This window comes from Scyliorhinus torazame, chromosome 5 (assembly GCF_047496885.1).
Source record: "Scyliorhinus torazame isolate Kashiwa2021f chromosome 5, sScyTor2.1, whole genome shotgun sequence".
NCBI lineage: Eukaryota > Metazoa > Chordata > Chondrichthyes > Carcharhiniformes > Scyliorhinidae > Scyliorhinus > Scyliorhinus torazame.
The window spans coordinates 90230268-90248914 of record NC_092711.1 but is presented as its reverse complement, the minus strand read 5'-3'; the positions used below and the strand labels follow the sequence as shown (position 1 = coordinate 90248914).

General features: G+C 47.5%; 2 protein-coding genes and 1 long non-coding RNA gene across 7 annotated transcripts in view; 2 read left to right on the top strand and 1 right to left on the bottom strand.

Annotated features, from left to right (window-relative positions):
* The window catches only part of LOC140417786 (uncharacterized), a 45637-nt gene that overhangs the window by 2509 nt on the left and 24481 nt on the right, over positions 1 to 18647 (top strand). The window contains exon 2 of the mRNA XM_072501247.1: positions 1693 to 2765. Within this exon, the coding sequence (XP_072357348.1) occupies positions 2055 to 2765 (711 nt within the window). The 5' untranslated portion in view covers positions 1693 to 2054. The remainder of the gene's footprint in view (positions 1 to 1692; positions 2766 to 18647) is intronic.
* Positions 2769 to 6857, top strand: LOC140418903 (uncharacterized). Its single transcript, XR_011945405.1, has 2 exons — positions 2769 to 6045; positions 6572 to 6857. It is a non-coding gene; the product is annotated as an uncharacterized lncRNA (long non-coding RNA).
* Positions 9417 to 18185, bottom strand: LOC140418892 (uncharacterized). 5 transcript variants are annotated; one of them, XM_072502544.1, is made up of 3 exons: positions 18117 to 18175; positions 14466 to 14590; positions 9417 to 10891 (listed from the first exon to the last, which is right to left on the bottom strand). In XM_072502544.1, exons 1-3 carry the CDS (start codon positions 18170 to 18172, stop codon positions 9858 to 9860), a joined length of 1215 nt encoding a protein of 404 aa, XP_072358645.1. In that variant the 5' UTR covers positions 18173 to 18175; the 3' UTR covers positions 9417 to 9857. The 5 variants fall into 5 exon arrangements, 1 of the variants encoding a protein (XP_072358645.1); XR_011945398.1 differs by lacking the exon at positions 9417 to 10891 and adding an exon at positions 12991 to 14030 and having other exon boundaries at positions 18043 to 18185; XR_011945399.1 differs by lacking the exon at positions 9417 to 10891 and adding an exon at positions 12991 to 14030 and having other exon boundaries at positions 18117 to 18181.

Genomic DNA, 18647 nt, shown 5'->3' with positions numbered 1-18647 from the left:
AAGCAACAGTGTTAGCCACTGTGCTACCGTGGCACCCAACATGGCAGCCAGTCCTCGAATAACCTAACGGGAGCCTTAGCCTCCACACCTTCTGACAGGCCGACGACTCGTATGTTCTTTCTCCGACCCTCGGTCCTCCAAGTCCTCCAGGACCTCCGAAAGCCACTTGGTTGGTCTTCAAAGGATTGCATTTTGACAGAGGCATCTTGCTGAACGTTCAGGATTCTCTCCTCCGCTTCATCAAGTCTCTTTTTTTTTCTTTAAAAAAAAAAATTTTGAATATCCAATTCATTTTTTCCAATTACGGGGCAATTTAGCGTGGCCAATCCACCCACCCTGCACATCTTTGGATAGTGGGTGCGAAACCCACGCAAACACGGGGAGAATGTGCAAACTCCACACGGACAGTGACCCAGAGCTGGGATAGAACCTGGGACCTCGGCGCCGTGAGGCAGCAGTGCTATCCACTGCGCCGCCCAGATCATCGAGCCTCTTCATGGTGTTTTGCCGCTGGTCCTCATGAGCTCACAGATATTGAGTCAGCACACTCCGCCTCTGGTCAGTAACATGGATAATGCCGGCAGTCATTATTTTCGCCACCTCCATGAGAGCCCCAGAGAGCGCGGGATCGAGAGACCTACTGAGGGTCAGGCCGCTATGTTGAAAAGGTGGCTCCACTCCCGCTGAATCCACCTGCGCTGTTTTGTCAACAGATTTCTTCACTTTATTTGGCATAATCCTACTAAACTGAACCCTGACGTCTTCCAGGGACATGATAACAATATTAATTTAAAGATCAGATTATAGGTGAGTGGCACCAAAACCTGCGGAAAAGCAGCTACTCCCGCACCACATGCCCGGCGCCCTGGCAGAGACAGATTTCTGATCGATGAGGATGCCGAGGGTTATGGGGAACTGGTAGGTAAATGGAGAGAAAGCTGAGATGAGGAGGGATTTATTTTCTCGAGGATGTGGTGAAGCTTTGAAATTCTGTACCCCAGAGGATTTACAGTGCAGAAGGAGTCCATTCGGCCCGTCGAGTCTGCACCGCCCTTGGAAAGAGCACCCTACTTAAGCCCAAGCTTCCACCCGATCCCCGTAACCCAGTAACACCACCTAACCTTTTTGGACACTAAGGGCAATTTAGCATGGCCAATCGACCTAACCTGCACATCTTTGGACTGTGGGAGGAAACCGGAGCACCTGGAGGAAACCCACGCACACACGGGGAGAACGTGCAGACTCCGCACAGACAGTGAACCAAGCTGGGAATCGAACCTGGGACCCTGGAGCTGTGAAGCAATTGTGCCAACCACTGTGCTACCCAACTGTGCTAACCATTGTGAAATGAGGGATAATGTGGGAAAACGGTGCTGAGGTAGATCAGCCAATGATCCCATTGAATGGTTCAGGCTCAATGGGCCGAATGGCCGACTGCAGCTCATATTTGTTGTGATCTCCTGGACAGGAAGCTGTGACCTGTCAATCAGCCTGAATCAGCACCTTCAGGAGAATAGGGAGGGTGAATATTAGATACAGCAGAGTGAGAATAGAGGGAGAGTGTGTGGGATGGAGATTTACAGCTTTTGGGGAATAAGAGAGAGGAAAAGATGTGACATAGAAACTAGAATTGTCTGTTCTGAGTTTCTATCCTGTACTGACAGTGATGAATTTTGTAAATTGTTTTTACAGGATATTAGACGAGGAGGAATTACAGACCGATATCTCAGGCGTTACGTCTCACTCTGACAGAGTCACTCGATTCCCTGGATCCTGAATATCATCAGCCTTTGAATCGAGAAGGAGAAATGTTTGCCCGAACTGTCAGCTAAAGATATCAAACATCAGTGTGACTGGAAAAGCCCCGAGACCCACACAACACACACCCGAGTGAGAGTGTTCCAGTGAACTGACTGTGGAAAGAGCTTCAACCAGTTACACAGCCTGAAAAACATAACAATATTCAGAGTGGGGAGAGACCGTACACGTGTTGTGTCTCTGGACAAGGCTTCAACTGATTGTCCCGCCTAGAGAGACACGAAGAGACCCAAAACATGGAGAAACCGTGGAAATGTGGGGACTGTGGGAAGGGATTCAAAGCCCCGTCAAAGGTGGAAACTCATCGACGTAGTCACACTGGGGAGAGGCCATTCACCTGCTCTCAGTGTGGGAAGGGATTCAGTGATTCATCCACCCTGCGGAGACACCAGCGAGTTCACACTGGGGAGAGGCCGTTCACCTGCTCTCAGTGTGGGAAAGGATTCACTCAGTTATCCACCCTGCGGAGACACCAGCGAGTTCACACTGGGGTGAGGCCGTTCTGCTCTCAGTATGGGAAGGGATTCAGTGATTCATCCAACCTGCGGACACACCAGCGAGTTCACACTGGGGAGATGCCATTCACCTGCTCTCAGTGTGGCAAAGGATTTACTCGAGTATCCAAACTACAGACACATCAGCGAGTTCACACTGGGGAGAGGCCATTCACCTGCTCTCAGTGTGGGAAGGGATTCAGTGATTCATCCAACCTGCAGTCACACCACCGGGTTCACACTGGGGAGAGGCCATTCACCTGCTCTCAGTGTGGGAAGGGATTTACTCAATTACCCAACCTGCAGACACAAGCGAGTTCACACTGGGGAGAGGCCATTCACCTGCTCTCTGCGTGGGAAGGGATTTACTCAATTATCCACCATGCAGAGACACCAGCGAGTTCACATTGGGGAGAGGCCATTCACCTACTCCCAATGTGGGAAGGGATTTATTGATTCCTCCAACCTGCGGAAACATCAGCGAGTTCACACTGGGGAGAGGCCATCCACGTGCTCTTAGTGTGGGAAAGGATTTACTCAATTACCTCAACTGCGGAGACACCAGGGAGTTCACACTCAGAGCAGCCGTCTCGAAGGTCAACCCACGGAAAGCCACTGGCCCGGATGGGGTACCTGGATGAGCACTTCAACCTCTCTTTACAATAATCTGAGGTCCCTATCTGCTTCAAGAAGACGACCATCATCCCTGTACCTCAACAAAGCAAAGCAGCGTGCCGAAATGACTATTGTCCAGTGGCTCTGACATCCATCATGATGAAGTGCTTCGAAAGGTTAGTCATGGCACGAATCAACTCCAGCCTCCCGGATTGCCTTGATCCACGACAGTTCGCCTACCGCTACAACAGGTCCACAGCAGACGCCATCTCCATGGCCCTGCACTCTACCCTGGAACACCTAGATAACAAAGGAACCTATGTCAGACTCCTATTTATCGACTACAGCTCAGCCTTCAACACCATCATTCCTACAAAACTCATCTTCAAACTTCATGGCCTTGGCCTCGGCTCCTCCCTCTGCAACTGGATCCTGAACTTTCTAACCCACAGGCCACAATCAGTAAGGATAGGCAACAACACCTCCTCCACGATCATCCTCAATACTGGTGCCCCACAAGGCTGTGTCCTCAGCCCCCTACTATACTCCTTATACACCGATGACTGTGTGGATAAATTCCCCACCAACTCGATTTTCAAATTTGCTGATGACACCACCGTAGTAGGTCGGATGACGAGACAGAGTACAGGAATGAGATGGAGAATCTGGTGAACTGGTGCGATGACAATAATCTCTAGCTCAATGTCAACAAAACAAATTAGATTGTCATCGACTTCAGGAAGCGTAGTGGAGAACTTGCCCCTCTCTACATCAATGGGAATGAAATAGAAAGCGTCGAGAACTTCAAGTATTTAGGTGTACAGATCACCAGCAACCTGTCCTGGTCCCCCATGCTGACACTCGAGTTAAGAAAGCCCACCAACTTTCTCAGAAGACTAAGGAAATTTGGCATGTCAGCTATGACTCTCACCAACTTCTACAGATGCACCATAGAAAGCATTCTTTCTGGTTGTATCACAGCCTGATATGGAGTCTGCTCTGCCCAACACCGCAGTAAACTGCAAAAGGAAGTGAATGAAGCTCAGTCCATCACTCAAACCAGCCTCCCATCCATTGACTCTATCTATAATTCCCGCTGCCTTGGAAAGGCAGCCAGCATAATTAAGGACCCCACGCACCCCGGATATAGTCTCTTCCACCTTCTTCCGTCAGGAAAAAGAGACCAAAGTTTGAGGTCACGTACCAACCGACTCAAGAGCAGCTTCTTCCCTACTGCCATCAGACTTTTGAATGGACCTACGTTGCATTAAGTTGATCATTTCTCTACACCTTGCTATAACTGTAACATTATATTCTGTAGTCTCTCCTTCCTTCGCTATGTACGGTATGCATTGTTTGTACAGTATGCAAGAAGCAATACGTTTCACTGTATACTAATACATGTGACAATAATAAATCAAATCAAAAACTGAGGAGAGGCCATTCACCTGCTCTCAGTGTGGGAAAGGATTCACTCGAGTATTCAACCTGCAGTCACACCAGCGAGTTCACACTGGGGAGACGCCGTCCACCTGCTCTCGGTGTCGGAAGAGTTTCACTCGGTTATCTCACCTGCGGACACACCAGGGAGTTCACACTAAGGAGACGCCGTCCACCTCTCACTGTGAGACGGGATTGCATGTTTCATCGCACCTGCTGTGACACCAACAATTTCACAATCGATTACAGGGGTTGGATTCTGCTGTTATTGTTTCTGCTCTACATCCAGGACTGCATTTTGTTCATTCTGACAGGTGGTCAGTGGGGATGGTCGGAGGGTTTCTTTCTGCTGGACTGGCCGGTCTCACCACTTTGCCTCCAGTGGGCTGATGCTCTTTGAGCCTTGTTGCTAATAACTGGCTTCAAATTGTACAAGGGTCACAGAGTGAAAGGGTGTTTGGAAGCTTGAAGATCGTTAGTTTCCATTTCTGTTTCAAACCCCCCCCAACGCATGCCACGTTGCCATGGAAATGGGCCCTGGTGGTTACGTCGTTCTTTTGTTTAATTTATCTGGGTGTTCCTCACAGAAAAAATCTATCAGGGTATGAGGGGCAAGTTGTCTTGAGATGGAGTGGGAAACTGATTGGTACAGGGAATACCTAATATTTAAGGAATTATTACATATTTACCAGGAAGTCGGTTAGATCAGTTGGGCTGGGCGGCTGGTTTGTGATGCAGAGCAAGGCCAACAGTGAGGATTCAACTCCCGTACTGGCTGAGTTTATTCATGAAGGCCCCGCCTTCTCAACCAGGCCCCTCGCCTGAGGTGTGCTGACCCTCCGGTTAAATCACCACCAGTCAGCTCTCTCTCTGTCAAAGGTGAGAGCAGCCTATGGTCCTCTGGGACTTTTGCGACTTTTATTTCACATGTATAGAACAAATATAGATTCCTTTAAGAAACAAAAATCCAACAGGAAAAGTGATGTAACCGTGGCTAACAAGAAAAGTTAAAAATTCCATGAGATCCATTAGAATTCAGCAAAGGAGGACCAAGAAACTGATGGGAGCAAACTGGCGAGAAACATAAAAAACAACTGGAAAAGCTTCAACAGGAATGTGAAAAGGAAAAGATTAGCGAAGACCAATGTGGGTCCATTCCAGGCAGAGACAGGAGAGTTTATAATGGGGAGTAAGGAAATGGCAGAGAAACTAAACAATGTGTGTCTGTCTTCACAGAGGAAGATACAGAAATTGTCCCCAAAACACCAGAGAACCAAGGGACTGGCAGAGATTATTGGTGAAAAAGTAGCACTGGAGAAATTAATGGGGTTGAAAGTGAATAAATCCCCAAAAGCTGATGATCCACATCCCAGAGTGGTGAACGAGGTGGCTGTAGCGATCTCTATTCCTCATTCTAAATTCTCCTGACTCTATCTGGAACGGACAAACCTTTTGTCTGAGCAAAATGTTTCCTTTTTACGTAGCCACAGAAGCTTTTACAGTCCATTTTTATGTATTTTGCGAGTTCACATTCTATTCTATTCTCCCTTTTTTCCCTCAGTGTCTTGGTTGAAGAACTGAAGTAAATCCTCGGGAATGAATGATCACTTTGGACAGGTCCTGAGACAATTCAGTTTCAACTTCCAGGACAGAGTAACTATAATCTTGGAGTGTGATTGTAGGTTATGTCAAAGGACAAAGTTCTAATTTAAAGTTTAATGTGTAGGTTTCCGAGTTTAAGTAGCTTCTAGTTTGTTTGTTTGTTGTATTAAAAGTCACGTCATGTGATCCTTTAATTTGTTGACTGGGAATTTGATTTTTTCCAAGAAGTTGCTGACCTTTACGAAGATCCTAATCCACAGGTTTTGTCTTCCTATTTGAGCCTCGGGCACCTTTCAGTCTCTATTGCTCGTGTCACTGACAGCCAGGTGATGGAGCTGAGGGCAGAATTTAGCTGAGAATAACGGGGCCTGTTCCCCAGGTGGGAAACTGCCATGGGCGTCGCTAATAGGGGCTGATTTAGCACCGGGCTAAAGAGCTGGCTTTTAAAGCAGACCAGGGCAGGCCAGCAGCACGGTTCAGTTCCCGTACCAGCCTCCCCGAACAGGCGTCGGAATGTGGCGACTAGGGGCTTTTCACAGTAACTTCATTTGAAGCTACTGTTATTATGTGACAAGCGATTTTCATTTCATTTTTCATAATAGAGACAGGAAGGTGCTGGAAGACTGACTGAGAACTGCACCTCCAACCAATCAGGGTTCAGGGGAGGGTGACCGAGGGTGTCGGTGATTCAACCCCCAAGGTCCAGTGCCCCCGTGTCCAAAGCAGGGAGTCACGTGAACAGGGTACAGAGAAGCCGAAGGGGAACCATTTGGGACCCGGAACATTGTGAACATCCTGTTACTCTGGTTGTCTTTGATCCTCAAGTAATTTTCTGTTTTTTTTTTAACCATGTTTCTGTTTCATCAATAAACCTATAACAGGAAAATATTTGAATTTGTTGGACTTTTCCTGAATAAATTTATTCACTTTTGGGAAAGTGGGTGAGAGGGGTTGACGAGCTCTTTAACAGAAAGTGAGTCCCTCTAAGGTAATTGGCAAAGGAGCCAGAGGGGTAGAGGAGATTTGATTTTTCTGTTGACAGTGTTTGAAAATGGGGTTCAGGGAATCAATCGTGATTGACAAATTTGTCAAGGTTCTCTGAGGAAGTAACAAGGGATGTCAATAAAGGAGAACCTGTAGATGTGCTTTATCTGGATTTCCAGAAGGTATTTCCCAAGGTGCCACATCAAAGGTTATTACACAAAATAAGAGCAGCAAATGAGCTGGGGTGGGGATGGACACAGGTGACGTTATGGAGATTCAAATATCTGGTATTAGTGATGGTGTGGATATGGGGTCAGAAACTCAACTTGGGGTCAAATCTTGGGGTCATGATGGCACAGTGGGTTAGCACTGCGGCCTCACGGTGACGGGGTCCCAGGTTCGATCCCGGTTCTGGGTCACTGTCCATGTGGAGTTTGCATATTCTCCCCGTGTTTGTGTGGGTTTAGGGGCTGGTTTAGCTCAGGGCTAAATCGCTGGCTTTGAAAGCAGACCAAGGCAGGCCAGCAGCATGGTTCAATTCCCGTACCAGCCTCCCCGAACAGACGCCGGAATGTGGCGGCTAGGGGCTTTTCACAGTAACTTCATTCGAAGCTTACTTGTGACAATAAGCGATTTCATTTTTCATTTCAATCTGACACGGAGATTGTGCAGAGTGTGGTTCAGCCTCAGACAATTCCCAGGGAGAGGGATGGACTCGTGAGTTAGGGAATGGAATTTCTAATGGTGACTGAAGACAATGGCTTGGTCTTCCCAATTTTTAATTGGAGGAAAACCTTTCATCCAGTATTGGATGTGGGATAAGCAGTTTGATAATTTAGTAACAGTGGAGGAATGGAGAGGAATGGTGGTGAGGTAGAGCTGGGTGTTGTCAGTATCCATGTGAAAACTAACACGGTGCTTTGGGATGATATCACCTCGTGGCTGCTTGTAAATGGGAAGTAGGAGGGGCCGAGGATACAGCCTTGGGGGACGCCGAGTACAAGGACTTTGGAGAGGAAAGGGAGGTTGGAGATGTCTTGGAAATTTGTAAAGATGGTGGGGTCAAGTGTTCTGTTTCGGATGGGTGATGATGTTGCATTAAAGTGAGAAGGACAGAACCAAATGAGGGAGAACTGGAAACATATCAACTAACATAGAGAGGTTGGATGGTCAACTGTTTTGTGAGAATGGAGTCGAGGGAACAGAAGTTGGGTCTGATGGACAATATAAGCTCAGAGGGAGATAGAAGATTGGAGAGAAACTGGAGAAAGATCCGAGTTCAGGGCTCAGACGAGGAGGAACTTTAGATGTAGTTTGGTCTGGTGGGTTAGTGGAAGGGAGGGAAGCAGCAGAGGCAGCTGATCAGATTGCCTCAATCTCAGTGACAAAGGAACCCCAGGAACTCCACACACTTGTTGTCGGAGGTGAGGATGGATGAAACAGGGGGAGGGGGGACAACATTTCAAAAGGAAGAACTTTTGTTAGAAATATTTAAAAATACTTGATGCACATTGTTTCACGCAATGCTGATTTATTTGACTTTTACCTGGAATATTAATCCCCATAACTGAGCTGGAGTTTATTTACTGTTAAGGGCACGGCCAGAAAGGAACTTTGAGACATTTGTCCTCAGTTTGTCTTTGCAATTTGTATAGCACAAGGAGAGGTTTTGAACTCCAGAAATGATGGCCCCGACTACTCGTGATGGTTTCTTAGAAAAGCAAATGTTTATGATGGAATAGGAAAATAAATAAAATGACTTCACACATCCCAATACTTTAAACAGTTCCAAACAATCTTAATTTAACTACCTCAGAGCTAACCTTTCCCAATCTGTCCAGCAACGCCTTATAGATTTTAAGATCTATAAAATGCAGAAACCTTGTCCCAAACTGTGCCTTTACTCCAATTTGCTCGAGGTTAACCAGTTAACTGGCTTTTCAAATCTGGCTTCCTTCACACAGCTTTCTGGGCTGAGATTCAAACAGTATCTTAACAGGTTTCAGGGGCTTTTCACAGTAACTTCATTTGAAGCCTACGTGTGACAATAAGCAATCTTTATTTCAGTATCCCCTTAACTACATTCTTTCCCTTTGATCTCGCCATCGTTTTACCCAATTTCTTTCGAACCAATCTCTCCCAGAATTGATTAACATAATCTCTTTACTTTAACATTCATAATTTAAAAAAGTGAATTTACTTTATCCATACTTCATTCCTGACACCTTTCTTTCACACCTTGCATCTTTTGAATCACAACCACCCATTCACATCTGTTTCTGTTCTCTACCCAACTTGACTACATTTTTTCGGTAAACATCTGGTTTGAAGTCTAGCTGGGCTCATTAACACATCAAACTCACAGTTTAAATTCACACGGCTACTCTTTCTCCCACTGTAAGGACCACTCTCACACTTCACCAGTTACAAAAAATGATAATATTACAATAGAAAATAGTTCAATTTCTTAGATTCTTCTGACAAATTTTATTGATAAAACATCAGTAGAAATCGACATTTATGAACAAGGTTCATTCCTGGATGTGATTAACATAGAATTTACAGTTCAGAAGGAGGCCATTCGGCCCATCGAGTCTGCACCGGCTCTTGGAAAGAGCACCTTACCCAAGGTCAACACCTCCACCCTATCCCCATAACCCAGTAACCCCACCCAACAGTAAGGGTAATTGTGGACACTAAGGGCAATTTATCATGGCCAATCCACCTAACCTGCACATCTTTGGACTGTGGGAGGGAACCGGAGCACCCGGAGGAAACCCACGCACACACGGGGAGGATGTGCAAACTCCGCACAGACTGAGACCCAAGCTGGAATCGAACCTGGGACCCTGGAGCTGTGAAGCAATTGTGCTATCCACAATGCTACCGTGCTGCAATCACTAATTATTTGCAAACACACTGGTGACTTGTGAGAATGGACAACCGAGTGAATCTCTTCCCACACACGAAGCAGGGGAACGGTCTCTCCCCAGTGTGAACTCGCTGGTGTCTTTGCAGAGTGGATGACTGAGTGAATCCTTTCCCACACTCGAAGCAGGTGAATGGCCTCTCCCTGGTGTGAATTCGCTGGTGTACAGTCAGTTGAGGTGATTGCCTGAACCCTGTCCCACAGTGAGAGCACCTGAATGGTGTCTCATCAGTGAGACCAAGCTGATGGTGCATCAGGTCCACAGGACTTTTATAGCACTTCCCACAGTCAGTGCATTGAAATGGTCTTGCTTCAGTGTGAACCTGCAGGTGTTTCAGCAGGGTGGATGAATCGCTGAATCCCTTTCCACACTTGGAGCAGGTGAATGGCCTCTCCCCAGTGTGAATCCGCTGGTGTACAATGAGTTCCGATGACTGCCTGAACCCAGTTCCATAGTCCGAGCACCTGAACGGTCTCTCATCAGTGTGAGCTCGCTCATGACACATTAGGTTGAAGGAACTTTTATAGCACCTCTCACAGTCTACACATTTAAAAGGTCTCTCATCCGTGTGAACCTGCTGGTATTTCAACAGAGTGGAAGAATCAGTAAATCCCTTTCCACACTTGGAGCAGGTGAATGGCCTCTCCCTAGTGTGAACCCGCTGGTTTTGTTGCAGCCCTGATGATCGAGTGAATTCCTTCCCACACTCTGGGCAGGTGAATGGAGTCTCCCCACTATGAACTCGCTGGTGTCTCAGCAGATTGGATGACCAGGTGAATCCCTTCCCACACTCTGGGCAGGTGAACAGTCTCTCCCCAGTGTGACTGGGCTGATGGGTTTCCAGCTCCGACAGGGATCTGAATCCCTGCTCACAGTCCCCACATTTCTCCGCACTGCTAGCATTGCTATTTTCTTGCATGTGCAAAATCCGATGATATTCAGATCCTGATGTGATGTTTGTTTTCAGTTTCCCAACTGGAAATCCTCCCCTTCGAACACCCTGTGAAACTGATTTAAAACAGAAAATAGGGAGTGAGAGAGAACCCACAAAAACACAAAGGCAGGTTGTGAAATTGAGCTGAATTCATCTGGTCATTTGTGGGGCTGGCACTGGGAAAAAGTGACCATGAAAACTGCTGGGTTGTCACGAAAACCCAACTGTTTCAGTGATGGCCTCAGGGAAGGCAACCTACCACCCGGTCTGGGCTATACACAGGATATGAACATGTGAAATAGGAGCAGGAGTAAACCATAAGCCTCATTGAGCCGCTCCAACATTCACTATGATCGTGGCTGATCTTGGTTTAATCTCCAACTTCCTGCCCTCCTCCCCAAATCTTTTGATTCCCTGAAAATCTCTGGGCACAAAATTTCCATTTTAATCTTAATCGTGCTTCTTTAACTGAATTTGTTAAAGGCGCACTGGCAGCCCTGACCTCAATTAAAAAGCGATCACAAATGTGTTCCAAATGAATACCTGAGCCGTGAGTAAATTAGCAAAGAGTGAATGAGATGTTCACTTTAAGTGATTGCCTGGATAAATGGGGTTTGATTCATAGGGTACTCATGGTAGCACAGTGGTTAGCACTGTAGCTTCACAGCGCCAGGATAACCGTCTGTGCAGAGTCTGCACGTTCTCCCTGTGTTTGTGTGGGTTTTCTCCGGGTGCTCCAGTTTCCTCCCAAGTCCCGAAAGACGTACTGTTAGGTAATTTGGACATTCTGAATTCTCCGTGTACCTGAACAGGCGCCGGAGTGTGGTGACTAGGGGATTTTCACAGTAACTTCATTGCAGTGTTAATGTAAGCCTACTTGTGACAATAAAGATTATTATTATACTGACACCAGTAGTGACAAAAGAGAGTGTTTATACCATTGGGGTGACCTTCACTTGAACCACGCTGGAACTAGTGCCCGGATGAATCACACAACCAGGGCTGCAGAGAGAGCTTTAAACCTATTCGTGGGTGAGGAGACAGGGTTGTGGTGAGGAGAAATTTGGAAAGTTGATGAGAAGGGACAAGGCAGTTGTGCAGGGTAGCAAGACAGACAATGATAACCAGAATGTGACAGGAAGGGACAGAATGTAGAAATAGAAGATTTTATAAAATTCATTTATGGCTATTTAGCGTTGCCAATCTACCTACTCTGCACACATTTGTATGTAGGGGTGAGACCCACGCTGACACGGGAAGAATGTGCAAACTCCACAGGCTGAGATCAAACCCGGGTCCTCGGCCCCACGAGGCAGCAGTGTCCTCCTGAGGTCAAATCTGACACCAAATTTGTGCAGAGAGCGTTTCAGCCTCAGACAGTTCCCAGGGAGAGGGATGGACTCGGGAGTTAGGGAATGGAATTTCTAATGGTGACTGAAGACAATGGCTTTGGTCTTCCCAATTTTTAATTGGAGGAAAACCTTTCATCCAGTATTGGATGTGGGATAAGCAGTTTGATAATTTACTAACAGTGGAGGAATGGAGAGGGATGGGGCTGAGGTAGAGCTGGGTGTTGGCAGTGTACATGTGAAAATGAACATGGTGTTTTTGGATGATGTCACCCAGTGGCAGTGTGTAGATGGGAAAATAGGAGGGACTGAGGGTAGATCCTTGGGGGAAACCGAGTACAAGGACTGTGGATAGGAAAGGGAGTTTGGAGATGGAGACGTAGTTTGTAAAGATGGGAGGAACGTGTTTTTTTAGGATGGGTGTGACAGTGGATTCAATGCTGAGAGAGACAGTACCAGCAGAGAGAGAGAGCTGTTCACAATATCAGCTCACTTGGAGAAGTTGGGATGTCAGCCGTTTATGGGAATTATCAATCGAGGAGAACGGGGGTCTCATGGACAAGGTGAGCTCTGACGGGAGAGAAAATGGAGAAAGATGCAAGTTCAGAACTTGGACAAAAATGGGCTTTAGAGATAGTTTCGTCCGGAAGGTTAGTGGAGGAAAGCAGCAGAGGCAGCTGATCGGATTGTCTTAACCTTAGTGACAAAGAAGCTGTGAGAGCCCCTCACACTTGTTATTGGAGGTGAGGATGGAGGAGATGGGGAGAAGGAGACCTTCAAAAGGAACTAACTTGTGTTAGCGATATTAAAAAGACACCACACGCTTTGTTTAACACAAACTGATTTGACTTGATTTTTATTCAGAATTTAATTCCTTGTGACTGGATTAGAGTTTATGAACATCAGCAGCAACTGACCCCAATGAACATGTTCCAGTCCAGGATGTGATTAACAGCGAGCTCCAATCACTGAAGTTACTTCTGAACTTGCTCGTGCATCAGCAGGTTGGATAACTGAGTGAATCCCCTCCCACACTCAGAGCAGGTGAGCGGCTTCTCTCCAGTGTGAACTCGCTGGTGTACAGTGAGGTCAGATGATCGCCTGAATCCACTTCCAGAGTGAGAGCACCTGAACGGCCTCTCATCAGTGTGAACACGGTGATGAGATATCAGTTCCCCAGAACTTTTATAACACTTCTCACAGTCTGGACATTTAAATGGTCTCTCCCCAGTGTGAACTCGCTGATGTACAGAGAGGTCAGATGATCGGCTGAACCCAGTCCCACAGTGAAAGCACCTGAACAGCCTCTCCTCGGTGTGAACACGTTGATGGGACATCAGTTCCCCAGGACTCTTATAACACTTCTCGCAGTCTGGACATTTAAATGGTCTCTCCCCAGTGTGAATTCGCTGGTGTCTCAGCAGATTGGAGGAATGAGCAAATCCTTTCCCACACTGCGAACAGGTGAATGGCCTCTCCCCAGCATGAATGTGTTGGTGTGTCTGCAAGTGGTATGAGTGTATGAATCCCTTCCCGCACTCGATGCAGGTGAACGGTCTCCCCAGTGTGAATGCGCTGATGGATTTTCAACTTGGATGGATAATCGAATCCGTTCCCACAATCCCCACATTCCCATGGTTTTTCCACGGTGTGACTGCATTTATGTTTCGAAAGGCCAGATGATCGACTGAAGCCTTGTCCACACACAGAACACAAGTACGGTTTCTCCCCACTGTGAACGGTGCATCTTCCTTCCATCTTCAAACACCCATGATATTTATGTTACAAATGTTTTGGTTAGTGTAGATCTTGATGTAATGTTTAGTTTGAATTTCCTGACTGAAGTTCCTTCACTTCTAATACTCTGCGAAATTGATTCAAAACAGAAAATAGGGAGTGAGAGAGAACCCACAAAAACACAAAAGACAGGTTGTGAAATTGAGCTGAATGAATCTGGACATTTGTGGGGCAGGCACTGGGAAAAGGTGACCACGAAAACTGCTGGGTTGTCATAAAAAACGACTGGTTCACCTCTTTGGGAGGAGAGAGGGAGAGTGTGTGAGAGAGAGGGTGTGTGTGTGAGAGAGGGGGAGTTGTGCGAGAAGGGGAGTATGTGAGGGTGTGAGTGAGAGAGAGCGCGAGTGAGAGAGAGGGTGCGAGTGAGAGAGAGGGTGCGGTGGAGAGAGAGGGTGCGGGAGAGAGTGAGAGATGGTGTGTGTGGGACAGAGAGCATTTGGGAGAGAGAGACAGAGAGAGGGAGTGTATGTGAGAGTGTGTAAACACAGCGAATGGCAATGACCTGAAATGCAAACACTTGCGTTCAAAGGACGATAATGTTCACTTCCTGATGAATCGAGTGAAGCTGTCACATTGTGATGTAAGAGTTTGCTCAAGGTTCCGGTCTGTAAATCCTCTTCTAATACCCTGAAAATGAAATTTACAAAAGGTATCAATGTCAATTCAAAAATGGAATTCAGAAAATAAATTTGTGGTTTGGGTTTGTCGTGCATAAATTCTCCCTTTCTAACTTCCTGTAAAAGAAGTTTCCCAAATCCATTATTGTGTGGGGTGGCACAGCGATTAACACTGCTGCCTTACAGCACCAGGGACCTGGATTCAATTCTGGCCTTTTGTGTCACTGTCTGTGTGGGTCACTGTCTGCCCGTGTTTGCGTAGATTTCTTCGGGCTGCTCCAATTTCCTCCCACAGTCCAACGGTTGATTGGCCGTGTTAAATTGCCCCTTATGTCCAAAGATATGTTTGCTAGGTGGGGTTACGAGAACAGGGCGGGGGCTTAGGTAGGGTGTTCTTTCAGAGAATCTGTGCAGACTTGATGGGCTGAATGGCCTCCTTATGCACTGACGGGATTCTATGATTGTCAGTCTAGGATAGAAAATTCACAACACTCCCTTCTCCTGCTCTCTCGTCCAGTTCATGCTCCCCGCTAAACTTTAAAAAAAATAAAAATTTAGAGTACCCAATTATTTATTTTGTATTAATTTATTTCCAATTAAGGGGCAATTACTGATACTGCGCAGCTTTAATCACAGCCCGGCCCCGCCCTTCATTCACTCCAATTGGTTGGAGGACCAGCTGCGCTTGGTCGGTCCTCCAGTCCAGCCACTCCTCTTCTTATTGGTCCGGAGCCGCTGTCAATCACCCGGGCATTGTGATAGTTCCAGGTGGTGAGAGCCGCCACAGGCTCAGGCTGATTGTCCAATAATTTTTTTAAACTAACGAGAGTACCCAATTCACTTTTCCAATTAAGGGACAATTTAGCATGGTCAATCCACCAACCTTGCACATGAGAGTGAAACCCACGCAGACACAGGGATAATTTGCAAACTCCACACGGACAGTGACCCAGGGCCAAGATTCAAACCCGGGACCTCAGTGCCGTAGTCCCAGTGCTAACCACTGTACTGCCCTCTCCACGCTATAACTTTGCCCCTCGTTGTCATCAGCAGTCCCTCATTTGAGGATGATGTCTACTCAGAGTCTTGAGTTTTTGCCATGGGTGGACAGAACCACAGATGTTGAGACCATCAGGTATTGGGATCAGAAGAGGAGGATGTATTTCCCTTTCTTTCCATCAATCCACCGCCCCATCATTCAGACATTGGGACTCAAAGGGTGATAACAGTTTTTTTTTTTTTTTATAAATGTTTTATTGAAAATTTTTTCCCAAACAACAATTTTTCCCCTCTTACAAAGCAAACGCAACAATAACAATACAGAAATTTTAAACAATACACAAGTAACAAAACCCCTTTATCTTTGACCTAATCTAAACCCCCCCTCCCCCCCCCCCCCCCTCCCCCTGGGTTGCTGCTGCTGGTCATCTGTCTTCCCTCTAACGTTCCCCTAGGTAGTCGAGAAATGGCTGCCACCGCCTGGTGAACCCTTGAGCCGATCCTCTCAGGGCAAACTTTATCTGCTCCAGTTTAATGAACCCCGCCATATCATTTACCCAGGCCTCCAGTCCGGGGGGTTTCGCCTCCTTCCACATGAGTAGGATCCTGCGCCGGGCTACTAGGGACGCAAAGGCCACAACGTCGGCCTCTTTCGCCTCCTGCACTCCCGGCTCTTCCGCAACTCCAAATAGAGCTAACCCCCAGCCTGGTTTGACCCGGGCCTTCACCACCCGCGAAATCACTCCCGTCACTCCCTTCCAATACCCTTCCAGTGCCGGGCATGCCCAAAACATATGTGCGTGGTTTGCCGGGCTCCCGCCACACCTCCCACATTTGTCCTCCACTCCAAAGAACCTGCTCAATCTTGCTCCCGTTATGTGTGCTCTATGTAGCACCTTAAATTGAATCAGGCTAAGCCTGGCGCATGAGGAAGAGGAATTTACCCTGCTTAGGGCATCAGCCCACATACCCTCCTCTATCTCCTCCCCTAGTTCTTCTTCCCACTTTCCTTTTAGTTCGCCCACCGACTCCTCCCCCTCTTCCCTCATCTCTCGGTAAATCTCTGACACCTTGCCCTCTCCGACCCACACCCCTGAAAGCACCCTGTCCTGTATCCCCTGTGTCGGGAGCAATGGAAATTCCCTCACCTGTTGTCTAGTAAATGCCCTCACCTGCATATATCTCAAGAAATTTCCCCGGGGCAACTTATACTTTTCCTCCAATGCTCCCAAGCTCGCAAAAGTCCCATCTATAAATAAATCTCCCACCCTCCTAATTCCCAACTGGAACCAGCTCTGAAATCCTCCATCCATTCTTCCTGGGGCGAACCTATGGTTGTTCCTGATTGGGGACCCCACCAGGGCTCCCCGCACCCCCCTCTGTCGCCTCCACTGTCCCCAGATATTCAATGTTGCCGCCACCACCGGGTTCGTGGTAAACTTTTTAGGTGAGATCGGAAGCGGCGCCGTCACCAGCGCCTCTAAACTCGTCCCTTTACAGGACTTTCTCTCCAGTCTTTCCCACGCCGCTCCCTCACCCTCCATCATCCATTTACGTATCATTGCCACATTGGCGGCCCAATAGTAATCGCCCAAGTTCGGTAGTGCCAATCCTCCTCTGTCCCTACTACGCTGAAGGAACCCCCTCCTTACTCTCGGAACTTTCCCTGCCAGGGGGTGATAACAGTTTGATGGACAAGTTGGCTGCATTCTGAACAATGGGTAACAAGCTCCTCCCACTCATCGAAACGTTGCCCCCGACAAAGATGGTGATCACGCATGCGCCATGGTGCACACTTATTCCAATAAAGATTATGTGGAGATGCCGGCGTTGGACTGGGGTGAGCACAGTACGAAGTCTTACAACACCAGGTTAAAGTCCAACAGGTTTGTTTTGATGTCACTAGCTTTCGGAGCGCTGCTCCTTCCTCAGGTGAATGAAGAGGTCTGTTCCAGAAACACATATATAGACAAATTCAAAGATGCCAAACAATGCTAGGAATGCAAGCATTAGCAGGTGATTAAATCTTTACAGATCCAGAGATGGGGTAACCCCAGGTTAAAGAGGTGTGAATTGTCTCAAGCCAGGACAGTTGGTAGGATTTTGCAGGCCAGATGGTGGGGGATGAATGTAATGTGACATGAATCCCAGGTCCCGGTTGAGGCCGCACTCATGTGTGCGGAACTTGGCTATAAGTTTCTGCTCGGCGATTCTGCGTTGTCGCGGGTCCTGAAGGCCGCCTTGGAGAACGCTTACCCGGAGATCAGAGGCTGAATGCCCTTGACTGCTGAAGTGTTCCCCGGGACTTTAACCTGGACTTTAATGGACTTTAACCTGGTGTTGTAAGACTTCGTACTGTCCAATAAAGATGGCGGCCGTTAATCCAGGCCGGAAATGAGGGGCTGCAGCCCCGTTTAGTACAATCTGGATCCGGTAAACTCTTTTCAGAGTTTAATGACTCACACAATGTGCTTGCGCAGCGTTTCCGACCTTCCCCGCGATCTCACGCACCCTACATATTGTTAACCGCCTCTTACAAATTATGGATGCAAAGAAGAAGCCGCTCTCCATCGCCATTACTGATACTGCGCATGCTTCAATATCAGCTGGTCCCGCCCCTCATTCACTCCGATTGGTTGGAGGACCAGCCCCTCTCGGTCGGGCCATCAGTCTTGCCCCTCTTCTTCCCATTGATCCGGAGCCGCTGTCAATCACCCGGGCATTGTGACAGTTCCAGATGGTGACAGCCGCCACAGGCTCAGGCTGACTCGCTGATTGTCCAATAATGTTTTTAAAAATAACTTTAGACTACGTGGCCAATCCCACTACCCTGCACATCTTTGGATTGTGGGGCAAAACCCACGCAAACACAGGGAGAATGTGCAAACTCCGCATGGACAGTGATCCAGAGCCAGGATGGGACCTGGGACCTCAGCACCGTGAGGCAGCAGTGCTAACCACTGTGCCACCGTGCTCCTTGATTCTCCAATAATAACAGTGAGAGTCTCAGTAACAATAATAATGGAGATGGGGCCCAGAGGAGAACAGCAAAGGATTCACTCACTTTG